The sequence below is a fragment of the Ranitomeya variabilis genome, chromosome 1 (genome assembly GCF_051348905.1).
Source record: "Ranitomeya variabilis isolate aRanVar5 chromosome 1, aRanVar5.hap1, whole genome shotgun sequence".
Classification (NCBI taxonomy): domain Eukaryota; kingdom Metazoa; phylum Chordata; class Amphibia; order Anura; family Dendrobatidae; genus Ranitomeya; species Ranitomeya variabilis.
Genome location: NC_135232.1, coordinates 1,044,130,768 through 1,044,158,032, shown reverse-complemented (window position 1 = coordinate 1,044,158,032; position 27,265 = coordinate 1,044,130,768). Strand labels below are relative to the sequence as shown.

The 27,265-nt window shown below is 43.1% G+C and overlaps 1 protein-coding gene across 1 annotated transcript; it reads right to left on the bottom strand.

Moving 5' to 3' along the window:
• Positions 1-2,112: 2,112 nt before the first annotated feature.
• On the bottom strand, positions 2,113-27,058 carry LONRF1 (LON peptidase N-terminal domain and ring finger 1). The gene is made up of 12 exons (XM_077279718.1): positions 26,521-27,058; positions 18,755-18,873; positions 18,028-18,150; positions 14,502-14,657; positions 13,926-14,166; positions 10,888-10,984; positions 10,321-10,435; positions 7,648-7,769; positions 5,660-5,818; positions 5,054-5,216; positions 4,799-4,948; positions 2,113-2,650 (listed from the first exon to the last, which is right to left on the bottom strand). Exons 1-12 carry the CDS (start codon positions 26,939-26,941, stop codon positions 2,492-2,494), a joined length of 2,025 nt encoding a protein of 674 aa, XP_077135833.1. The 5' UTR covers positions 26,942-27,058; the 3' UTR covers positions 2,113-2,491.
• Positions 27,059-27,265: the final 207 nt, after the last annotated feature.

Sequence of the window (27,265 nt, the reverse complement as noted above, 5' to 3'; positions counted from 1 at the left end):
ACCCACAGGGACTCTTTTCATTAAATTCACCTATATTATCACGCAGGATGGGTTTTAAGGACGATTTTACATATAGACACACCCCTCCCCCTCGCTTATCTGTACGGTCATTTCTGAACAGGCTATAGCCCTGCAAGTTAACAGCCCAGTCATGGCTCTCATCCAGCCACGTCTCAGATATCCCCACCATGTCATAATTATGCTCCAACAACATTAGTTCTAATTCATCCATTTTGTTGGCAAGGCTTCTGGCATTAGTATACATGCACTTGATGTTACTCTCTGTACCTCTATTCTTTCTTAAATTATTAACTGTTCTTACCCCACCCCCCATGCCACCGCCACCCCCAACTTCCTTATTTGTGCCCATGTCTCTATCTGCACTATCTTCCCCACCTATAAAATGAATACCCTCCCCCCCAATCCCTAGTTTAAACACTCCTCCAACCTTCTAACCATTTTCTCCCCCAGCACAGCTGCCCCTTCCCCATTGAGGTGCAGCCCATCCCTAGCGTAGAACCTGTAGCCAACTGAGAAGTCAGCCCAGTTCTGCAGGAACCCAAACCCCTGCTTCCTACACCAATTCTTGAGCCACTTATTAACCTCCCTAATCTCCCGTTGCCTCTCTGGCGTGGCACGTGGTACCGGCAGTATTTCGGAAAATACCACGTTGGAGGTCCTTGCTTTCAGCTTGCAGCCTAATTCCCTGAAATCATCTTTAAGGACCTTCCACCTACCTCTAACATTTGTGCCAATGTGCAGCATGACCGCTGGGTCCTCACCAGCCCCTCCCAGTAATCTGTCCACCCGATCAGCGATGTGTCGGACTCGAGCGCCAGGTAGGCAGCACACCGTCCGACGATCCCTGTCTTTGTGACAGATTGCCCTATCTGTTCCCCTAATAATTGAGTCCCCCACTACCAGCACCTGTCTGGCCTGCCCTGCTCTCCTATTTCCCTCCTTACTGGAGCAGTCACTCCTCCGGCTTTCAGAGGACATGCCTGGCTGCAGCAGTGCTACCCCTGTACTGGCACCCCCCTCATCTGCCAACTTAGCAAACTTATTGGGGTGTGCCAATTTGTTGGATAGAGGAGTGCATTTTTTGAATTTGATCTTTGCATTTCTGTAGGCACTTCTGTGCTTTTCTAATTAACTGCATTTGGACAAATACACATTTGCCGCACTCTGTATACCCATGTTTGTTTATGGTTCAGGTCATTGCACTTGATGGTATTCCCGTGTGGGTACTATTATTAAACTGCACTTGTATTTATCATTTTTGTTTTGTTTGTTTTTTCTTAATTTTTTCCTTATTTTTCTTTTTTTTGGGGGGTATCAGAGGTGTGTATGGGACATTATCTTTTGTCTATCTATCTATTATTACAGGGATTGTGAGGGACCCTAGGGGTAGTCTTCGTTGAGTGGGGGCACCTACCGCAGTAAATTAGGGTGTCTACCTCCACTGTTAGGCAGGTGGCAGTATAGGTACAGCATTTTCAGGGTTCATTAGTTTCTTCCTTATTATAGGTATTTTCTAGGGTACTAAAGGGTCAGCCGCCGAGGAGTGGGGGCGCCGACCTCCACTGTTAGGCAGTCCTCATTGTAGTATGACCTAGGGTTGTTTAGGTACATTATATACCTTTTTACCTCCTCAAACCTTGATGATTATGTTAAATAAAGTTTTTATACTAGTTCTATTAAAAGTTATTTTTTAGGGATCCTTGTTTTCTTTTTTGGTTTTTCAGGGTGACAATACACAATATATAGTCACTTTTATTTGCCAAAGTGAGGGGTCGCTTTAAGTTACTAATGGCACGTTACAAAGCTGCGATTAGTTCGCTTCTTTACGAATACCATGCTGGTAAACTTTTACCACTAGTTAAAACAAGAAGGCAATAAAAACAATGAGAATCCACCATTTTATAGCAGGTGCCAACAGGATTTACAAGAACGATACTGTTCACATGTGGAGCAGCAACTCTGCACCTAAATACAGCAAGTGCCAGGGATGACCCCAACGTCTACAGGAGTGAAATTCAGAAAACCTACAGAGGGTAATGATGGGACAATGCATCTTCTGGTGATTTATCTGGAAAGAAAGACTCCGGATGCTAGAACACAAATACTGCATAGTTTTATAAAATAATAATAATCCTCACAAAGACGACCAGGCAGCAGATTCCCCATTGGATCCGTCTTACAATTCATTCACATGTGATCAGAGCAGCAGTATACAAATAAGAATTCAATTGATACCAAATTAATTTACAGTCTTTAAAATACAAACAAATGATATCTTCATACATAGTGCAATAGGTTTCTTGTAACAAAAAAAGCAGATTCATTCCCCCCGGTTTACAGCGAGAAGCGATTCTCATCTGGCAGTCATCCACCATAGTCACACCAACGACATATGTGCAAAGACAGCAAAGACTCCAGCCGTGATCAGGGTCAGTACTGGGAGTCTTTTAAGGAAGCTCCAGGCGGTTAGTCATTTGGTCTGTTCTCTAGAAAAATATGTGAGAATATGCTGGATTTTCAGGAGACGGTCCTTTAACGATCTCATTGAAAGAACAGAATGCTGATACCGGGGATCCACAGGCAACACAGCGAGGAGCCACCAGCACCACGCCGGTCCACTGGGGGAGCCCTGAAAGCAAAACGGCAGTCATTAATCTTCCAGCTGCAAAATAATAGTTAAACTCTCAATGGCTGCTATGGGAAGCACATGGGTCCACACATGGACAGAGCACAACCAGCGAGTCAGGATCAGTCACATCACTCTGCAGACTGTCATGGTGCATCTGAACACTTGCACTCCTGTATTAGACAGTTGACTCCCCACGGTTGGGCCAAGACTTGTGGACCCAAGGATACATTAACTTTTTTTTTTATTTTTAACCTACGACACCATGTAAAAAAACAAAAATGCCAACCTAGAATTTTATGTGGTAGGAAAAATATGTATCTGATCCCCTCTTTGATGAAAGCTGTTTTTAGTGTGTGAAGGTAGCAACACTTTAAAAACAAAACTCTCCATCTTAATCACTTATACTGCAAGAAAAATGGCATAAATATAAAAATAAGAACTATACTTTACTACTGTCCATTTGTTCATTCAACCTCCCAAAAATCAGAATAAAGCTTGGTTGATACTTATCCTGCGCTCTCCGCCGCACATATATGTCAGTGTTTTTGTGTAAATCCCAAAAAACGCGTTTCAGGCAAAACCATGATGGAAACACTCACTACAAGGGAAAATGGAGTCACCTTGTACTATGTCCAGTCTCTGTTCTGGTGCTGCCCCATCGTTTTCGGAGTCTTTTTAGCACACAAGTATGTTCGACCACAGATCTGTGCACCCTTAAAAAGGATACTGCCGGAACAGAAGGCAAACGGAGCGCAAAGTGTCTCCATCTGCCTCATACCGAGTGGTGCCGTCGGGGGTCTCATCTGAATTGCATTTGTGTGCGATTTACACAAACCCATTAGAACACAAGAATGTGATCCCAGCCTTATACTGAAAGATCAAAAATATTATGTACTCCAAAATGTTACCAAATATCCATTAAAAACTCATCTAGAAAATGTAATATACACACACTTAACAGCATATACATTAACATTACTCAGGATAGGCTGAAGACAGTTTGTATAGCTTATTCCAGCAGCCCCACGGCCGGCGTCCTCCTGCCCCCCAATAAACCGTCAGGCTGATGAGAAGTGTAGGATCTCAGTCAGCTAGAAAGCTTCTCTCCAGCTTTAGTCAACTCGCTCCTCCACTTGTCCTGTTAGGTTTGGTGGACAGAGGAATGAGTGTTCGGGATACCTGAAAGGACGTTGCCCTCACCCAGCGTCTGTCTTGAGCAGACCTCTTTACGCAGCCCGTCCTACAACTTCACAGCTGGGAGATGACATTTAAACCCTTTGCGACATGCGCAGTATTAGTAAAGCATGTTGCATCTCCCCCTTTGATGTGGGCTCCGGCGGTGAGCCCACCTCAAAGCCGGGACATGTCAGTTATGCGTTGGCATAACAACCAGACGTCTCCTGAAGACCTCTATGGTTGTTGATGCCAGATTGCTGTGAGTGCCACCCTGTGGTCGACGCTCATAGCAATACAGTAATTCAGCTACATAGGAGCAATCTGAGCATCGCTCCTATGTAGCAGAGCCAATCAGGCTATGCCAGCTTCTAGCCTATTGGAGCATGGCGAAGAAAAATAAATAAAATATATATATATATATATATATATATATATATATATATATATATATATATATATATATATATATATATATATATATATATATATACATATACACACACACACACACACATATATACATACATATATTCACCCTTTCAAAGAAAAGGGAAAAAAAAAACAAAAAAAACCTACACATTTGGTATCACCACGTTCAGAATCGCCCGATCTATCAATAAAAGAATTAACATGATCGCTAAATGGCGTAGCGAGAAAAAAATTAAAAACCCCAGAATTATGTTTTTTTTTCTCACCGCGACATTGCATTAAAATGCAATAACGGGCGATCAAAAGAACATATCTGCACCAAAATGATTCCGGCAGTGCCTATTGCGGACACATGTCAGCTGTTGAAAACAGCTGGCATGTCACGGCTTTGAGGTGGGCTGACTGCTGGAGCCCACCTCAAAGCGGGGCTTCTGAAGTCGGAAATACTATCCCGTCCAACGTCAGAAAGGGGTTAATGTGACCCCTTTTATCTGAAGTGCATGTGTAGTGATCAGATTTTATCCAGACACGGCCTACATGTACCTGTATATTGTCCCCTCTCTCCGGCATGGAGCCAAAATGATGAAGAATTTGGCTTCGAAATCTGTGTCTGAGGTTCTGGAACCAGTGACAAGCCTGAGTGTAGACGGCATCATGAAGTTCTCCAAGCTGCTGCAGCTCTTCTTCATCAACCTATCCGTAAAATTAGGATTACCATGAAGATCAGATTTTCAATTTTTCCAGATAATCCTTCATTTTTACTTGGCGTAAGTGTGAGAGAAACAAAAGATGACTTACCTGAGTGTCAGTCAAGTAGTCAATGTCCGCGGTGCAGTAACCATCCCTCATGCCTCGATTTAAAACCTGAAACCTTTTTCCTCCAATTGTATCAACCACAGAGCGACCATCGGGGAGGAAATGTACGTTCCGAATCTGTAGCATGCAACCATAATCTGCAAAACTAAAGGAGGATATGGTGCGTCACCATCTGGGCTGATGACAAGGTGGTCTGTACATGGCCAGATGTCCGCATTACGCCACAATATATTTAGGCTTGTCAGGTATAAATGTCTATAGGCTGCATGCTACAGGCGGCTGGTAGACATCTCTGAACATGAACTTTAAAGCCAGATTCACACATCTAACTTTGGACTGTGATTCACAGATTGGACTAGCGACCAATGATTAGAGCTAGCCAGCCTCATCTATGCCCATGTTGCTGTTGAGTTTGGGTCAGGAGACCAGCGGTTGGTCCTTCCATCACAATCAATACTCTGACTGCGAAAACACTGAAATGTCAATCTGAGCTAATGGCCAGAACTGCATCAATGTAAAAACCATATGTATCTCTCGTGCTTTGCTTCAGTTTGCATGCGCAGACTACTTTATTACACGCAGAATTACCTCTTTTCAGGGTCACTGATGCACATTCCGAATTGCTTCGTACCGGTCTCCATACATCTCCGAATCATAAGTCGGTAGCGTGGTTCAAACACGTGAAGAGGACAAGGCACGGTAGGATAGGCCATGGTGCATACAAACATAGGCACGTTTTTTGTTAAGCTACATTAAAGGAAAAAAGTCGATCAATATTTGTATCTGATGAGGCGTATTATACATATAGCATTAATTGGGAGGTGACCTAGAGCTTGTGCCCCAGGACTGCCACAACATCCATCCCGGTGCAGCAGAGCGAGGATCTTCTGCCTAGCTCTGGGCTGCTGCAGTGATGTCGCCGTCATCAGAGGGCAGCAAAGCCGCCAAGGGAAAAATGGCAGCGCCAGAGGCAAAAGCTACGAAAGCATTGGCATTCCTGGAAGACTGGCAAGATGGTAGACTTCTACATATGACTGTCTATTAAGACAGTTTATCTGCTGTTCAACTATAAAAAAAAAAAAACACTTTTTAGCAAGAACCAAAATCTTGCTATTAAGTGGGCTATCTTTGCACAATGAGTATTTGATGTCGCAAATTTTCTGCACCTATTCGGTACATTTAAGAGACTTGCGTCTTATCGCGTTAACGCTGCGATTTGTCTCTTTTCAGTATGTCATGTTTTAACTAAAACTGCATTATTTTTGGCATTTTCTGGTATTTGCCTTTGACAAAACCTTTCTTGATACGGCCACATGCATATTACATGCTTTTCCGCATGTAATACAATATAATGGGGAAGATCAACACAAAACTTCACATTCTCACAAGAGAAATTGACATATTGGGGATTTCAAACCTGCAACACCAGTTGGTTTACATACCGCAAAAAACAAGCAAAAACCCACAGCAAGTTTGACATTTTTTATAAATCCCATCCACTTTTCTGGAACTGTGAGATGTTGCGCTTGCTACGCAGTGTGAAAAACTCATTGTGGGAACTTAAGCTAAGTCGGCGGCCCCTTGTGGGTCAAGATCCCTCCGCATAATCTTTTAGAGAAGTGCTCTACCCCAGCATTAATGACACTATGCAGGGCAGCAACTACGTCCTCAGGAGAGTCACTCTGGTCAAGGCTACACAGTTATGACAACCCTCTTTTTCTTAGAAAACACAGCCTATAGACAGATCACAGACCCCAGGGTGATAAGAGCTGGCATGCAAACCATTCTTTCCCGACTCCTGCCACAGAGGCATCAAAATACATATATAACCTGGTCCTCCAACTATAGATCCCAGACTGGCCGCTATATTGTGGAAGTGTTTCTGCCTGGGTAACTTCTGCTATACCTGCTGATACACCCACCTAGACCTCTCACAGCTTTGCTGCACAGCTTCTGTCAAAAAAACATTGAAATTGCAACACAAAGTAAGTCAAGAAATTATGGAAATCAGAGGATGCATAGACATGTCAATGATATTCAAATGATGAAAAAATTGAAACATTTTCAGAACATTTTTAATTTACCCAATATCTAGTTTGAATGCCACGTGCAGAAATAAACACTAGCGTGAGCAGCCTGCATGGCCTGCAGCATCTCCGGACCCATTAAGTTTCATTGTTTGCCAATTACAAAAGCAGCTGCCAGCAATGGATCTTGATGATTTTGCCCTAGTGCATTCAGTGCAGCAGAGCATTCCTGACAACCACTAAACCTCATCAACAGCAGCCAAATTTCTGCACATGGCGCCAATTCTCAATGCTGAATAAATCAAGATGTTAAAAATGGATACAAAAGTTTCAATCATGAACAGGTCTATCAATCCTGAGGGTTCCAAAATTCCACGACTTCCTTCTTGGTGCTGCAATTTCAATGTTGAGCAGAGTATACATTTAAAATATGGGGATGGTGGAAAGGGTGTCTCACATCAGATTTCTTTGCATCACCACCACCCTTAATCCCGCTCCAAGAATAAATACAAAGCAATGTTACACATAAAATAAAGTCAATATAATTACTCTGATAGTTCTACGGTTTCTTCTTCGTGAAGTCTTTTCCTCTCGCAAAGCTCTTCAGGAAGATATTGCTTAATTAATTCTTCCAACAACAAGGTCACATTGAAGGTTCTGCGTGCTAGATACTAAAGGACAAAGAAATAATGTTAAAAGCGGGAACTCACAAAAAGTCCACAAGATCAGCAATGGGCCACATGTATCATGTATGTATGATGAGCGAATACACTCGTTACTCAAGATTTCTCGAGCACGCTCGGGGGACCTCCGAGTATTTGTAAGTGCTCGGAGATTTAGCTTTCCTCACCTCAGCTGAATGATTTACATCTCTTAGTCAGCTTGATTACATGTGGGGATTCCCTAGAAACCAGGCAACCCCCACATGTACTTATGCTGGCTAACAGATGTAAATCATTCAGCTGCAGCAATGAAAAATAAATCACAGAGAACCAAAAAATACTCGGAGGACACCCGAGCGTGCTCAGGAAATCATGAGTAACGAGTATATTCGCTCATCACTAGTATCAATGTTTCAGAATCAGCATAAGATCCTGAACGTGGCCACAAGAGGGCGGCAAAATCCAAATCTGGAGGTGCTAAGGGGAGCTGCATGAAAATTACAACCTTTACTACAAAAAGATGCCCGCTTACAATCTATTTTTCCAGACCCACCACTACTGTGTTTTAGGCAGCCCCCAAATCTAAGAAACATCATTGTCAGAAGCTCCCTGTCCTCTCCAACAGCTGCAGGAACCTTTCCTTGCAACCAGAAGAAAGGTAAAACCTGTCCATTTATAAAGACCACGGAAAAGATAAAAGATCCCCAACTCACATCAGGACTACAAGATCCCAGGTACTTTCAGCAGCGTCACATCTAATGTGGTGTACCTAATTATTTGTACTAAATATCCAACTGGGGGTCTGTATGTGGGGGAGACAGGGCAGAAACTGAGAACAAGGATGAACGCTCACCGCCATACAATAAGAGAAAAAAGAATGGATCTACTTGTGGCCAAACATTTCTATATGTCTGATCATAGCACCCTGGACCTGAAATTACTTGTATAGAAAGGTAGCTTCAAATCTCAGAGACAGGAGAATCTGGGAGTATAAATTTATGACAACCTTTGACACACTTAGTGCAGGAATGAATGTGTCTCATGGATTTATGTCTTTTTACATCAATTAAGGAATTTGCACTCAGACCTTATGGGGCATCATAACAGAACCAGACCCCAATCAGAGGACAACAAAACATTCACTCCTAATCTAGGAATTTGCCAATATTTATGGACACAACTGTTTATCACTCTCCCATAATGACAGCTCTGTGCGGTGTTGTGTATAAATGTGTTGATTCTTCAGAATTTCTATTAGTCTATGCTTGATGAAGAGACCTGAGTAGTCTCGAAAGCTTGCAATTTGCTACCATCTTTTCAGTTAGCAATTAAAAGGCATCAACCACTAAGGACTCTCAATTCTAAATATATTTTTTTATCAAACCCTCAAGACTTTTACTTATGCTACCAATGATACCCGGAAGGGATTTACAGATCCTGATACTATTTCATCACGCGATGTATTTTTTAATGCATTTATGATTTTCAATAAAAAAAGGCAGGAAACAAAAAAAATGAATGTCTGCATAATAAAAAATAAAAAGAGCAAAACAAAAACTCCCTGATGTCAAGTTCCCACTATGAGGTTTTAAAGTTGCACATTTTCATAGAGAAAAAAAAAATTTCAGCACCTTCGAGTTACAGCAAAGGGGACTTAGAAATCTCATGCCCATTTTTTTTTTAAAACCACATTTTATGCTGTGCAAACTGACCTACCCTTAGGGTATGTGTCCACGTTAAGGAAACGCTGCGTTTTTGACGCAGCGTTGAGCCGCAGCGTCAAAGACGCAGCGTCCAGATGTTACAGCATAGTGGAGGGGATTTAAAGAAATCCCGTCTCCACTGTGCATTAAAAAACGCATGCGTTTTTCCCGCAAAAACGCACATGCGGTGCGTTTTTCCAGAACGCAGCATGTTGCTACAATGAGCAAAACCCGCAGGAACAGCGCAGGTGACCTGCCAGTGACCTCAGGTGCAGTTTTGGTCAGGATTTTACCTGCATAAAATCCTGACCAAAGCCTGAAGCAAGCCTGAACGTGGACACATACCCTTAGAAGTGTATTAGACATGGAAAGTCTGCAGGTAAAAGGAATCATATTCACTTTCACTGCAGAAATGCACAAAGAATCAAAAGAAGAAAAACAAACAAGTAATCAACACATCGATAAAGTGATCACAGCCAAATACCAGGAAGTACCAAAAACAAAAGCGTAATTTCATGCAGCACATACCAAAGAGAAAAACTGCAGTGTCAAAAGCATGATAAAAAACGCATCTAAAAAAAATGAAAAGCAACCTAATAATGCATCCAATACTGATCATGGGAACGTACCCAGAGGAAGCATACGGACTGTTATAGCTATATGTAATGGCGTCCTTATGAAATTCCATGTACTGTGCTAGAATCTCACACTTTGTGGATTACTAGATGCCGAATGAACAGATTTTCACTGCCTCATAAGCCTGGACAGGGATCTTGTGCAGTGTGGACTACAGACACTCCTCAGGTGTGGATCCGCCGCTCTGCACGGACAGGTCCGATCTACTACCGAGCACTCACCTCTGCTAAACTCTGCTTACACAAGGGGCACTGAGGCGTGTGATCCAAGCAGCGTTCCAAGCACTTCTTACAGAAGGTGTGTCCACAAGGTGTGGTCACAGGCTCATAAAATAACCTGCAAATAGAACAATGTGATTGGAGTTACTGAATTTTCTGCAACACAAAAAAAAAAAAAAAAAAGTCCAAATCTGAAGAGCAACCAAAACGCACATCACTCCAACCACAAAGTTTATCATAAACAGAGACGAGAAAATAAGTCCAGAAAACAATCAGCAAATCTGAATTTTCCATATTCGTACAGAATTATCGTCTAACCTAAGTTTCTGAACAAATTCGCTCATCTGTACTCCCCCGGCGTTCGGCGAATATTGCAAATACAGCGATCACAATCTGAACTGAATATTGAAATATTCGCTCATTTGGAGTCTACTCCCCCACAGAAACAGCGCCACTCTCGTCCATGGACCATGTCTAGTACTGCAGCTCAGTCCTTATCACTTGAATCCAATACCTGATGCACGCAAGATAATATTTTCTAATAGCAAATATTCCAACACTGTTACTAACCTCATACAAAGGGAGCACTCAAAGTCGTTTCCATCAATCAGCTTATGTAGATTGGAAGGGTCTGCCATTAAGCTGGAGAAGTCACCATACAAGGTTTCTAGAACAGAACAGAAATAATGGCAGTCTGCTGAATGTTATAGTTACCAGGCCATGGAGGCTAGAGCTTAACTCAATCTTTAGCCAAAAAGGCAAGAAATCTTAAGAGCTTTTCCACAAATGAACAACTAAAGCGGTGTCCGATTGGCCGATAATCATGGCGGGGGTGGGGGAATTTGGTGTTGGACCCCCACTGATTTCACAGTGATTATCTAGTTCATCAATTGTTCAATCTCTGACAACGCCTTCATCGTCTATGGCTTGAAAATTAAGGCTACTTTCACACTAGCGTTAACTGCAATCCGCCACAATGCGTCGTTTTGCCGAAAAAACGCATCCTGCAAAAGTGCTTGCAGGATGCGTTTTTTCCCCATAGACTAACATTAAGCGACGTATTGCGACGGATTGACACACGTCGCAACCGTCGTGCGACAGTTGCGCCGTGTTGTGGCGGACCGTCGGGACCAAAAAACGCTACATGTAACGTTTTTTGCTCACGACGGTCCGCTTTTTCCGACCGCGCATGCGTGGCCGGAACTCCGCCCCCACCTCCCAATGGGGCAGCGGATGCCCTGGAAAAATGCATCCGCTGCCCCCGTTGTGCGGCGGAGACAACGCTAGCGTCAGGAACCTCGGCCCGACGCTAGTGTGAAAGTAGCCTTAAAAGCATATACACACACCGTATTGTGCAAAAGTTTTATGCTGGAGTGGAACAAAATGCTACAAAGTAGGAATGCTTTCAAAAATAAAAAGGATAGTTTATTTTTATCAATTAAGAAAATGCAAAATGATTGAACTAAAGTCAAATTAAAAAAAACAAAAAAACATTATTTGCGGTGACCATTTGCCATCAAAACAGCATCAATTCTTCTTGATACAAGCAAAGTCAGAGATTTTGCAGGATAAGGCTACTTTCACACTAGTCCGTCGGTACGGGCCGTCGCAAAACGTCGGCTCGACGTACCGACGGACAGCGTGTTAATGTAGCACAACGTGGCCAGCGGATGCAGTTTTACAACGCATCCGCTGCCCATTGTGAGTTCCGGGGAGGAAGGGGCGGAGCTTCAACCGCGCATGCAGTCGAAAATGGCGGACCCGATACACAAAAAAAAGTTACATTGAACGTTTTTTTGTGCGTCGCGGCCACCAAAAACACGACGCATCCGTCGCACGACAGATGCGACGTGTGGTCATACGTCGCAATGCGTCGCTAATGCAAGTCTATGGAGAAAAAAACGCATCCTGCGGGCAACTTTGCAGGATGCGGTTTTTCTCCAAAACGACGCATTACGACGTCCGTCAAACGACGCTAGTGTGAAAGTAGCTTAATAGTCAAGTGTACAAGTGATAATGATTTTTTTTTTTTTACTTATGGGTTGCAACAACCATTAACTGAAACAAAACAGTTGTGTAAGAGGCTTAAGGGTATGTGCACACGTTGCGGATTCTGCTGCGGATTTTTCCGCAGCGGATTTGGAAAATCCGCAGTGCAAAACCACTGCGATTTTCACTGCGGATTTTCACGTGGTTTCTTCTGCGGATTCCTCTGCAGGTTTTCAACTGCACTTTCCTATTGATGCTTGCTGAAATCCGCTGCGGAATCTGCACAAAGTAGTGACATGCTACTTCTTTTTTTCCGCAGCGTTTCTGCACGGATTTTTCCGCAGCATGTGCACTGCGGTTTTTGTTTTCCATAGGTTAACATTGTACTGTACACCGCATGGAAAACTGCTGCGGATCCGCAGCGTCAAAACCGCTGCGGATCCGCAGCAAAAACTGCAACGTGTGAACATAGCCTAAAACTGAGTGAGGAACAGCCAAACTGCTACAAAAGGTGATCATGTGGAAGACGTTTCATCTCACAAGTCATTCATTCAACATGGCAAGACTGAGCCCTGCAGCAAAACACAATGTAGTTATACTGCATCAGCAAAGGTTCACCGAGGCAAAGATTTTATTCTTTAAGAATTCGGCCAGAAGTACAGAAGTAGTCTTCATAGAAGAATTGTGGACAAAAGCTATAGCTTTGAAATGGAAACAAGGATAATCAAGTCAACTACGCACAAAAACACAGGAATCGGGGTGGAGAAATATTAGCAGTAGGTGCTCTGGACTGACGAGTCAAAATGTGAAATATTTGGCTGTAACAGAAGGCAGGTTATTCGCTGAAGGCTAGTCAGTGGTCCAATAATTAATGTCTGCAGGCATCAGTGAAGCATGGTGGAGGGTCCTTGCAAGTTGGGCCTACATTTCAGCAAATGGAGTTGGGGGATTTGGTCAGGAGTAATGATGTCCTCAATACTGAGAAATAGAGATAGATACTTATCCATCATGCAATACCATCAGGGAGGCGTCTGATTGGCTCCAAATTTATTCTGAATCAGAACAGCCAATATCATTATTCAGCATAGAGAAGAACAAGTGATGACATGGCCCCCACAGAGGTCTGATCTCAACATAGAGTCTGTCTGGGATTACATGGAGGATTTGTGCAAAAACAAATAAATTATATAGGATGGTTTTTGTAAGAGGTTTCTATTTAAGTGCCTACATGTGCTAATAAAGCAGAAGTCTTGAGTACACCATACAAGGCAGTGCTGTATTGATCTCCAAAGCAAATGTTATTAATTTGGAGTTCTAAAAGCATAAAAGAGGATGTAATTCGCTCACAAAGGCAAAATGTGGTCACACTAAAACGGATTTGATTTCTCTTTGTTTATTCACTTTTTTTTATCAATTAACAAAATGCAAACTATGAAAAACACACTTGTTTTAAAGAATTCTTACTGTACAGCATTTTTTTTCTCCACACATGCCCAATCACTGTATACAAAATCCATCTTTGGATCCCCATAGAGAGAACACTGGTAGATATGTCACATCTCATCATACTAAAGTATGCGTTTCTGTTTTTTTTCTTCACTATACTGTAGAGTTTTTACCTCCATGACGCAAATGCTTCTTACGACCGTCTTCACATATACTTGCATCTTGCTCAGAGAGGGAAAACTTTCTTTTGAGCAATGTGCCATTTTCTTGGCTTGACAAGAGGGGTTCTGACGCAACCCTCTTCAAGCCTTCCTCAGAGTTGGTCTTCTTCTCACAATGTAGAACATGCACAGACCGTGCACGCTGCAGGCCACTACTGCGCGGGCTCTTCATTAGTTTTGGCGTGCCCTCCTGCTGTAATTGAACACAAATGAGTAACTGATACAAGACATAACTTGCCTACAATCAATATATGCAAACACAGGAAAGAAGATCTGAAAAGCCAGATCCATCTATGCAAGCAGCAGGCCCAATGTATAAAAACCTTGCAGCAGCTTGCCACCATTCCCTGTGCAGCCCTCATTTTTCCAGATCAGTTTAGTAAATTAAAGCTGAGCTCAGATCACCTTTGCCCACAGTAACCACATTTTTCAGCCCGTTTTTGATAACTGACTATAAAGTATATGTATAAATAACAGCCCAAGCGATAACAAGAGAATCTGTAATGAAGGCGTATTTCTGAAAGTTACCTTTTCCAGACTTGTGTGCAAATGATATGTAGTTTCCTTTTTATCGGCTTCTAATACAAAAGGTTTCAATGGCAGATTTGGCAAAGGCTTTATTTCAAGATCTCGCAGGATATCTTCTATGGTTTCTGGAACAGGACTGAGGAAGTCCCGGAGAATCTGCGTGGAGAAATTAATAGACACTTCAGCATGTTTAGTGCAGAACAGCCACAGGAACTGGTTTATAGGGACATTGTGCTGATATATAGCGACTGAAGTAACCCATGAAGAGTGCAAAGGAGCAGCTACCCCGGCATCACAAACTGGCCCTCTGGGTATGTGTCAGGACTGATAAGGTTATCACTGTATAACATCTTCTGTAGACTGACTAGTCTTACATCAGGTATCAAGCAGCAGGTTCAGATCATGTATTAATATAATCTTGAATTTTAATTCTCAAGAAGCAGGCAAAACCCAGTGCTAACCATATAATGCCTATAATCCCGAAATAGAGGTTTAAGATTCAATCTGATTCAGGAATTACTTCGGGAGACAATCTGACCTTCCAATGCTGTGCTCTTCACCTTCTGAGCCATCCAGAACTCACACCAGTAGACTGAAGATTACAGGGGTTGTCTTGTACTCTTACATCGACTGCCTATAGACTGGATAGGTCAGCAGTACCAGATCAGTGAGGGTCCGACACCCGGTACCCCCCCCCCCCCCCGTGGCAGTCAGATGTAAGCAATGAACAGAATGAACAGCACAGCTCCACACCCTGTTTACACTGCTGCCAGGTACTAAAGCTCAGCGCCTATTATTCACAATAAGATCTGGTCTTCAGTGCCCGGCTGTGGAGACTAAACATTGTACGGGGCACTGCGGTTACACGGCTTACATTCAGCTGTGCTCAAAAGTTCACATTCCCCAGCAAAAATTTACCTTTCTTGGCCATTTTTCAGAGAATATGAATGATAACACCAAAACTTTTTCTCCATTCATGGTTAGTGGTTGGGTGAAGCCATTTGTCAAACTACTGTGTTTTCTCTATTTAAATCATAATGACAACCCAAAACATCCAAATGACCTAGATCAAAAAAGTTCACATACCACATTTCTTAATACCGTGTATTGCCCCCTCTAACATCAATGACAACTTGAAGTCTTTTGTGGTAGTTGTGGATAAGGTTCTGTATTTTTTTTCTTGGCAAAAAGCCTCCAGTTCCTGTAAATTCCTGGGCTGTCTAGCATGAACTGCGCACGTGAGATCTCCCAAGAACGGCTCAATGATATTGAGGTCAGGAGACTGAGATGACCACTGGAGAACCTTCACTTTTTTCTGCTGTAGCCAATGACAGGTCGACTTGACCTTGTGTTTAGGATCATTGTCATGTTGGAATGTCCAAGTACGTCCCATGTGCAGCTTCCGGGCACCAGTATTTGCTGATAACATGCTGCATTCAACTTTCCTTCAACTTTAACCAAGTTTTCTGTGCCTTTGTAGCTCACACATCCCCAAAACATCAGCAATCTACCTCTGTGCTGTACAGTAGGAATGGTGTGCCTTTCATCATAGGCCTTGTTGACCTCTCTCCAAATGTAACATTTATGGTCATGGCCAAAAAGTTCAGTTTTGGCCTCATCGCTCCAAATTACCTTGTTCCAGAAGTTTTGAGGCTTGTCTCTGTGCTGTTTTGCATATTGTAGGTGTGATACATTGTGGCATTTGCACATTGTGGCATTTGCACAGTAATGGCTTTCTTCTGGGACTCGACCATGCAGCCCATTTTTCTTCAAATGCCCCCTTATTGTGCATCTTGAAATAGCCACAACGTTAGTTTTCAGAGATTCCTGTATTTCAGCTAATGTTATTTGTGGGTTTTTCTTTTGCATCCCGAACAATTTTTCTGGCAGTTGTGGACAACATTTTTGTTGGACAACCTGACTGGTTTTGTTTTTACAGAGCCCGATTTTCCATTTGTTAATCACAGTTTGAATGCTGCTGACTGGCATTATCAATTCCTTGGATATCTTTTTGTATCCCTTTCCTGATTTATACAGCTCAACTACCCTTTCCCATAGATCCGTTGACAATTCTTTTGCTTTCCCCATGACTCACAATCCAGAAAAGTCAGTGGCTGGATGAAAGATGCAAGAGTCTGTCTGGATGCCAGAAACTCACTCAGCTTTTATGCACACACACACTGATTACACACAAAAAAAAAAAAGTCACAGGTGAGGACGTTACCTTTAGTAGCCATTCAAACCCATTTGTGTCAACTTCATGTAATCATGCCAAAATCACCAGTGTATCTGAACTTTTGATCAGGGTCATTTGGATGTTTTTGGTTGTCATTATGATTTAAAAAGAGGAACACAGTAGTTTGACAATAAATGGCTTCACCCAACCACTAACCATGAGTGGAGAAAATGTTTTGGTGCTATCATTCATATTCTCTGAAAAAAGGCCAAGAAAGCAAAAATTCTGTTGGGGTATGTAAACTTGAGCACAACTGTATCAAATCGGAGAGGTGCCATATATCCATAGAATAGATCATCAATATTAGATCGATGGGCAAGTTATAAATATAAATGTACAGGACAACCCTTTTAAAATTTTACTTGTGAATATTTTGAGTTATAAAGAAAACGGTTTAATCCGGTTCATTGTGTGCCAAAACTAGGGATTTTTACTAAAACAATGAATGAAATAACGGAAATCTTACTTAAAGCACAGGTGGGGAGATGGTTGTCTACAGGGCTGAACCAACACTCAGATGTTTCATGGCACTAGGTATCAGACACATCATTAAAGGCAAACAAAGCAAAGCCAGGGTCATTGAGATAGTGACTGAGAAACCAGGAGCATCAAGCAGCTAAATCAGATCAGGCAATAAAGAGGGACACTGAATTATTACATTGGAATAAACCAGGTATACGACACACAAAACAGAGGCGTGTTATCCAGCAAATGGGAAGCGTCATCCGAAAAGGTAGCGCTGCAGGGGCCTATAGGCACGTAATATTAGGGGCTCGGAGCACTGACCACTCTAGAACTGATTGAACAGCAATGCGGTCAATCACTTATCTTGGGGATAGGCAATATCCCTGTAAGAGAATAGTACACTAAACATATAATAATAAGTGGTGGAGGTCTTATAAGTGTTGCCTGGCTCACAAACCCTTCCTGTAGGTCCTCTTCATGATCAGCCATTACCTGGGGATTTAATGAATGTAGAAATCAATGGGCGTCTTGTTTCCTTGATGTACACCGCTACCTCTGCGCATTACATGGTGTGAGCATGTGATGGGCTTAGAGAAATCCATTCACAACCTCAACGTACGACTATCAGGTCTTAGTTCTCGGCCGAACTTATTAGCTCATAGGAAAAGCTACTTTACACGCCAGCTTTCCAGCAATGCTATACTTCATGAGGCGCATGGTAAAGGGAAAGCCAATTTACTACTGGGCATATGGGGTGATGAAACGCAGAAAATGTATACATTTTATAAAGGCGATCAGACAAACAGAAAATAAAAGCGCAGTTACCTTCTCTATCTCACTCCTGGCAGATGTAAACTCCTTATCTAAAGCCAGGCACTGGAGATAAAAGGTTAATGATTCGTACAGATTGCCAGTCTCCTGCAGTACTTTGGCTTTCCGGTAGTACACCTATGGAAGCACACAAAGTGATTGGAGGTCATCCAACAGAGCAAGCTGAAGGCAAACATTAGGTGGGAATGTGGCGCTGCACATAGTACTTTGACAGCCCCCTCTCAATCCCTACGTGTCCCCTTGTAAAACCACATTACCTATACTCACCTTCTGTACTGTTCCAGTGGTGTCAGCACTGGCTTTCCCAGGGATTACGTGACATTGTGTCACATGATCACTGACTAATCTCCCTGCCTTTGGACACACCTCACCTGGAGAAGTGAGCGCTGCTGCTCTCAGAATGCGTCCAGATGTATTCAATGAGTCTGAAGGCGGGGAGTGTGAAGCCAGCGCTGAGCGGCTGCAGGGATCGCATGACAACGTCACACAGTCCCTGGGAAAGCCAGAGCTGACACCGCTGGAATGGTACTGAAGGCGAGTATAGGTAATGTTATTTTACAAGGACGAAACAGGTTGAGAAGGGGTGGTCTGAATAGTGAACCATCCCTTTAAGGAATAGTCATTAAAAAAAAAAAAAAGTATGTTGTAAGGTTACAACACCAGAACAACTCTAAGTTAAAACACCTGTGAAGATAATGCAGATAGGACATTTCCTCCTCACCTCCGGCCAGTCACGTTGCTTTGAAAGGATGAAGTCCAGATCCTCATGCGCTTTCCCATACTCAAATAGTGCGGCATAGGACTCTGCTCTGTAAACACGAAGTGTGAAGTCACCGGGATCTGCAAGAGGGGAACACGGATCAGCACAAACATTGGGAATGGGGATTTAGAAGGTGCACAATGGTCACGTATGTGGTTCTAGACCCTTATTTCATGTATAGAATACGCAGCCCATTATAGTCTGTGGCTCAGTTCACACATTGTATGTTTTCTTATCACTCTTTGCTAGGAGAAGCTGAAACATTCTTGGTAGGAAGACACCAATTCAGACGTAATGAGAGCACACAATGCATTACAGGGTTATCCAGGGGCGTACACACAGGCGATACCCTCGCCCCTCCTCTGCTCTCCTGGGTGATAGTTGTATAACAGATGACATCACAAGAGGATTATTTCATAACCAGAAGTCACGTGAGCCCGACAGCCGGCTTCAGCCCTGGGCAGAAGGTTATGGCTGCTCTCACCAGATCACATCCCTCATGGCCTGAGCGTGGACTTCAAAACTCCTTCCCCGAAGCAAAGTTATCTTCCAACTATATAACACTGAGGAAAGTGCTGCATGTGTGGGGTCCTAAGACGAGTGGGCACCACTTATTGAATGTGGAGTGCCAGCCAACCAAGCATCAAACGACAAAATCCCATACATAGAAACAAGGCTGCACATCAAGTTATAGGCAAGAAAAATATTAGTATTTTATTAATCAGACATACATGACAAAACGTGCCATGTGTCCAGAAACAATTCCACAGATTGCAGCTCTTACAGTACAGTCCTGTCACCTATGGGGAGTGAGACTGTTTTGCTCCAGATGGAGGGAGTGTCCCCTGATCTTTTGAGGGGGTTTACAAGAAACAGCCTATGCTCATACTTCCAGCATGGGCCACTTATGTACAAGTTAATAATGTCTCCTCTTATTCATCTCTTCTCAAGACTAAAAGCCTTTTAATTTTTCCTCTTAACCAAGACCCTCTATGCCCCTTATCAGTCTTGTGCCTCTTCTTTCTACTTTTTCCAGCCCCAGTCTATTCTATGACCTGGTACCCAAAACTGAATTGCATATTCCAGGTGAGATCTCACCAGCATTTTATTTATTTTTATTTTTTTTTTAAGAGGTAGTAGCACGTCCCTGTCCCACGAGTTCATATATCTTAATAAATGACAATATCCCGTTGGCCTTAGAAGCCGCTGATTGACATTTAGCCTGTGATCTACAAGTACACACAGTTCCTTCTCTACAAATTAGGGCACAGTAAGGTGGCCATATAAATCGGACCGCAATCCACAGACTGACTGGTGTCTCTCCCTCTCTGGGCCTGATCTCAGTCAGATTTAGATGGCCATCAGACTGCTTCCTTACTCTCATAGATTACAAGTGCTTAAAGCTGGAGCTGATCCCATCCGCTGCAGCAGCATGGTACCGCCAACAACCACTGCAGATAGAGCACACAGTGTCTGCACTCATGCTATGGCAGGGTGTAGGAATTACCCCATTACCAAGGTGCAGTGTTGTGCCACAATGCATTTAATAATCCAACATATACAACCAGGCATAAAAAGTCTTTTCTGGAATGCTATGAACAGCACTAACCACTAATACATTTCAGGGTGACTGACAAGCTTCTTGCTTTTGTATACAGTTGTGGCCAAAAGTATTGACACCCCTGCAATTCTGTCAGATAATACTCAGTTTCTTCCTGAAAATGATTGCATACACAAATTCTTTGGTATTATTATCTTCATTTAATTTGTCTTAAATGAAAAAAAAAACACAAAAAGAATTGTCCTAAAGCCAAATTGGATATAATTCCACACCAAACATAAAAAAGGGGGTGGACAAAAGTATTGGCACTGTTTGAAAAATCATGTGATGCTTCTCTAATTTGTGTAATTAACAGCACCTGTAACTTACCTGTGGCACCTAACAGGTGTTGGCAATAACTAAATCACACTTGCAGCCAGTTGACATGGATTAAAGTTGACTCAACCTCTGTCCTTGTGTGTACCACATTGAGCATGGAGAAAAGAAAGAAGACCAAAGAACTGTCTGAGGACTTGAGAAACCAAATTGCGAGGAAGCATGAGCAATCTCAAGGCTACAAGTCCATCTCCAAAGACCTGAATGTTCCTGTGTCTACCGTGCGCAGTGTCATCAAGAAGTTTAAAGCCCATGGCACTGTGGCTAACCTCCCTAGATGTGGACGGAAAAGAAAAATTGACAAGAGATTTCAACGCAAGATTGTGCGGATGTTGGATAAAGAACCTCGACTAACATCCAAACAAGTTCAAGCTGCCCTGCAGTCCGAGGGTACAACAGTGTCAACCCGTACTATCCGTCGGTGTCTGAATGAAAAGGGACTGTATGGTAGGAGACCCACGAAGACCCCACTTCTTACCCCGAGACATAAAAAAGCCAGGCTGGAGTTTGCCAAAACTTACCTGAAAAAGCCTAAAACGTTTTCGAAGAATGTTCTCTGGTCAGATGAGACAAAAGTAGAGCTTTTTGGGCAAAGGCATCAACATTGAGTTTACAGGAGAAAAAAAGAGGCATTCAAAGAAAAGAACACGGTCCCTACAGTCAAACATGGCGGAGGTTCCCTGATGTTTTGGGGTTGCTTTGCTGCCTCTGGCAGTGCACTGCTTGACCATGTGTATGGCATTATGAAGTCTGAAGACTACCAACAAATTTTGCAGCATAATGTAGGGCCCAGTGTGAGAAAGCTGGGTCTCCCTCAGAGGTCATGGGTCTTCCAGCAGTACAATGACCCAAAACACACTTCAAAAGCACTAGAAAATGGTTTGAGAGAAAGCACTGGAGACTTCTAAGGTGGCCAACAATGAGTCCAGACCTGAATCCCATAGAACACCTGTGGAGAGATCGAAAAATGGCGGTTTGGAGAAGGCACCCTTCAGATATCAGGGACCTGGAGCAGTTTACCAAAGAAGAATGGTCTTTTGTGTTTTTTCATTTAAGACAAATTAAATGAAGATAATAATACCAAAGAATTTGTGTATGCAATCATTTTAAGGAAGAAACTGAGTATTATCTGACAGAATTGCAGGGGTGTCAATACTTTTGGCCACAACTGTATGGACCACTTAGCATTGAGAATGGAGGACGTAATAAGACAGCAAAAGCAGTATATGGCAAGAACGTTCACTTGATGCTTTTTGATTTTCAATAACACCAATAACAAAGCATTTGCTATGATTTTAGAAAAGCCTTACAAAAATATGCAACACAATCACAGCTTGTGTGAATACACTACCTGAAGAAAATTGAAGTATTGTGGATTTTCCATTTATAGGGAATGTCAGTATGATTTCACCCCCAAACTATATGTGTATGTAGGTCTTTCACACAAGTCCAGCAATACCTTTACATGGCCGGTCTGTGCCTCCATTACTAAGATATCAGTGTATGAATGAATATGGAAAAAGAGACTGAAGATCTCATCTCTTATCCCCACCCAGCCCTATCTCCTCCTGCTTCACGACAGCTCCTTTGCCTGACGTCACACAGCATAGAAGCCATCGGTCAAACTGGAGGAGGCGGGGAACAGAGCTGGAGTGACAGAGGCTTCAGATCTACAAATAGCTCTTAAGCCTTGTATGCAGGGCTGTGGCATCCATAAGCCAAACCTCCGACTCAGACTCCTCAATTTCCATGACACCGACGCCACAGTCCTGCTTGTATATATATCAAACGCTGATTTCTCAGTAATGGAGAAACAGATTGGTCATGTAAAGGTATTGCTGGATTTATCTGTGAAAAAAAAATACATGTGTATAGACCGGTAAATAGTTTGGGGTGCCAAGTCCTTTAATTAATGTATAATGAAATACAGGTTCATAAAGTACTTTAGGACAAGAACCGTATATTAACTTATAAAGAGTTATACACTACTGGATAACTCCTTATTAACAGATTCATAGATGGAGGAAAAAACAAAACGATAATCACCTCCTGGACCAGCAATGCTGCATGCCCTACTGCTCCGCTGGGATCAGCAGTCACACCTTGTCCGAGTGGCAGAAACGGTTCTTCTGACTCGGGATGAAACGTTAACTTGTCTACAGATTGTCTGCAGTGCTGCCCCTAACCTCCCTAGACCCATTATGAAGGGGTTTACACAAGTGCTTTTGTCAGGACAGGAAAGTCAACTTATGATACTTGTTTTTTTTCTTCTCCAAACAGCAAAAAAATGGTTGGAGCTGTGCATGATAGCTGGGGTCTCCAGAAGCCTGACAACTGTATTACAACTTATGGCATAAATTGGAATAAAACTGCAGTGCAAGCAGGGCTGTGAAGTCAGAGTCAGTAGAAAATGGACTGACTCCTAAAATATATAATACATTGGGCACAGTAGTACAATGCAGGATGTGCTGTGAGTGTTTTCATAAGAATTTGGGAAAGTTATGAAATGTCCTATAAAGGTTTGTTCTGTTCCTGATCTAAAGATCTGGGCTTTTAGCTGACTTCAATGGGCCTTCGGAAGGTGAGTATATGTTTATTTTTTATTTTAAGTCTTTTTTAACCACGCATATAGTGCCCACATTGCTATATACTACGTGGGCTGTGTTACATTCTGCGTGGGCTCTGTTATATACTACATCTCTGTGCTATATACTATGTAGCTGGGCAATATACAACGTGACTGTGCAATATACGTGACTGTGCAATATACTACGTGGCTCTGTTATATACTACGTGGCTGTGCAATATATTACGTAGCTATGCAATATACTACGTGCCTTTACAATATACTACGTGGCTATATACTACGTGGCTCTGCTATATACTAAGTCGCTGATCAATATACTGCATGGCTGTGCAATACACTACAAAGCTGTGCAATACACTACGTGACTTATATACTACGTGGCTGTGCAATATACTACGTGCCTATGTTATATACTACGTAGCTATGTTATATACTACATCACTGTGCAATATAGTACGTAGCCTGTGCTATATACTACCTACATATTCTAGAATACCCGATACGTTAGAATCGGGCCACCATCTAGTGTCCTATAAATGTCTGTTCTGTCCCTGATCTAAGGATCTGGGCTTTTAGCTGAGATGAATCTGTGCTGCACTTTATGTACATGCTCAGTAGTGACCAGTGCTGTGGGGTCGAAGTCAGGGACCTGAGGAGTTGGAGTAAGAGTCAATGCTACCCAGGGCAGGGTACCAAGAGGTGTCAAATTTCTAGGAAACCTCTTAATAAAGTAGGTGCATCGTGCCTTCTATAAAGAATGTTGTATGATATGCCAGCCTTAACAAATTTGCCCCTTTGTGTTTTATTTTCTGTTTCTCTAGTAAGTTATTCTTATCGCATACAAGAAATATATATGAAACACTGATGGGGAAGAGACACAGATCACAAACCCTGATCAAGTACTTTAGTGGGGGAAGGGGAAAAAAATGTACGAGAACAAAAGAAAGAAAAAGAAAAGTCTGAATAAGGCTTCCATTCACAGGATACAGGATAAGACCACGTTCACATGTTGAGTATTTTATATCAGTACCCGTAAGCCAAAACCAGGAATGGAAGAATCAGAGGAAAAGTAGAATGGAAACACGTCACCACTTCTGGATTTCTCCCCCACTCCTGGCTGTGGCTTATAAATACTCATCAGTGAGAATATTAATACACCCATATATTCATTCATATACACAGGTTTAGCCCATAATGTGTAACTTCATACAAGATGTGCCATATACCTCCCTGCATCTGCCGGAATTTAATGCATCTTGTGACTGCCAGGTGGGAACGGCTACTTGTCAGTGAACTCAGACATCCACGGCCGCCGTCTCCTCGTAAGGCTACTTTCACACTTGCGTTGTTTGGCATCTGTTGCAATGCCTCGTTTTGGAGGAAAAACGCATCCTGCAAAGTTGCCCACAGGATGCGTTTTTTCTCCATAGCCTTGTATTACCGATGCATCATGATGTATGGACACACGTTCCATACGTCGTGCACTGGATGCGTCAGTATTTGGTGGACCGTCGTAGCAAAAAAACTTTCAAGGGAATGTTTTTTCGTACATCGTGTCCTGCATTTTGAACTGCGCAGGCGCGGCCGGAACTCCACCCCCTCCTCCCTGGGACTTCACAATGGGCAGCGGACGCGTTGAAACCCTGCGTCCGCACCCACGTTGTGCAAAAAATCACCACTGTCCGTCGGGCCGACACTTTGTGACAGCCCCGTACTGACGGAAGTGTGAAAGAAGCCTAACAGGACATCACTGTGTATTTATATGTTGTGACATCACTTGGTGCCATATTCCTGTTATGACACATTATTTGGGAGTCACAAAGCAAAGGATCCCCAATCCTGATCACATTATCCCCACTACAACTAATAAAAATATTTATATTACTAACATTTAGTTACCCAACATCAGTAATGCATAATGTGCTTTTTAATACTGGAGCCAGAACATATAACCAACTCAAACCAACCCAACTTCAGAACGTTGCTATGACATCACTGATCAGACCATGTATGACATCACTGCGTGCCCCGAAAACTGCCTCCGCCTGCTGAGAAAGGTCTATGGACAGATTTCTCGGGAGTTTCCCATCTTGTGTATCGGTGCACTGAAACGTGAAGTCGCCTTAGGCCTCGTTCAGATGTTCACTAACAGAGCAGAGTTCTGGGGTTTTTCACAGAGAACATCAGTCCCCACCACAATCTATGGGGCTGGTCACATTGGTTTTTACGAGGACCTCGTGTCAAGGAAGAAATAATTTTTTTATTTTCCCCAAAAACATGTTTGTTTGTTTTTTAGTCTCAACCATAGATCAACATTCCCCCTACAAGTGTAGGGGTCCATAAATCTCACGGACAGCACCTCACATGTCACCAGGGTGGATAAAAATCAATGTTTTTTTAAAAAAAATAAAAAAAAATCGGATTTTTTTATTTAAATCGGATTTTTTTGATTTAAATCGGATTTTTTTGATTTAAATCGGATTTTTTTCAATAAACTGCTTTTTGAGGAAAATATTTTACCATCCAAAGGTTCTTCCATCATGAGATAAAGCTGAGTTGTTTAACTCAGTAGAATAAAGGCTGTATATGTGTAACATTCACAATGCCATGCTCTTCCAGAGGTTTCTGTAGGATGCTGACTATCCAACAAGTTTGGGCATGTCAACTGAATGGAAAAAGAAACTAAACCAAAAGTGAAACCAAGCTAGAAGTGTGGAATTAAAGGGGCAGTATGAACAAAATGTGGAGGCTATTAATAGTTTATACAATTAAGACATGCTGCTTTTAAACACCTACCTATTGCCATATAGTAAAACAAAAAAGATTTTTACTTACTTTGGGGTCCCCCCCTCACCCTGGCGTTAGATCGTTGCCCCTAGTTTCGTCCGTGTAACTATGGGCGCACATGCGCACTGCTCTCACTTCTCATTTTAATCGTGATTTATATTAAAAAAAACCTTTTGATTTAAATCAGTGATTTAAATCATGATTAAAATCATGATTTAAATCGATCCGATTTAAATAGAAAAAAATCTTTTGATTTAAATCGTGATTTAAATCATGATTTAAATCGGCGTGATTTAAATCAATCCACCCTGCATGTCACCATGTCGAGCAGTGTGCGCTTGTATGCTCCGAGCCTCTCCAGGCGAGACCAATGTATTCTACTGTACCTGGGAAAACGCTGCCTGTCCCGGGCATTACCTGTCTGCAGGACGGAGCTGATCCGGTGCAGGGCCTCCCGGTGCTCCCCGGCCTCCAGCAGCTCGGCGATGTCCCGGTGCTGCCAGCTCCTCCCGGGAAGACACTTGTCTGCCAGCCGCCTGAGCAGGACGCCGGTCCGTCGGGGAGGATGCCCCGTGTCCCCCTGGCACAGCCGGCAGCGCCTCCTGGGCTCTCCCCGCAGACAGGGCCAGCAGTATGTGTGCCCGCACTGCACGGTCACCGGGTCCCGCAGGAAGCAGCCACAGCCCGGACACCGCAGCACAAAGGCCGCCTCCTCCCGGACAACGACCGAGCCCCGGTACCTCCGCAGCAGACACTCCAGCAGCGGCTCCAGCTGCACCGGGCGGGACGTGCTGAGAGAGTCTATGAGGGCGCAGCGCGGAGCGGCCGGAGACGACATGACGAGCGCTGTCAGCCGCACACACTGCTCGGCATTACATAACGTGCCGCGCGGCCAGCCGCTCAGCTGACCGCCGGGGACACTTGTGATTGGCTGGGGCGCGGGAGAAGGTTACAAAACACGTCGCGGCCGCTGCCCAGTTTCATAACAAGAAGTAGAGAGACCGAGGCGGCTCGTAACCGCGCTATGTAATCATGGCCTCGCCCCGCCGGGAATCACCAGGGCTCCCGTGTTGTGTAAACACGGAGACTGCAGTTTATGTAACGGGCGACCGAGCTCTGGGGGTCTCAGAGGCGACAGGACAGTGGGGGCTGGTGGATATAG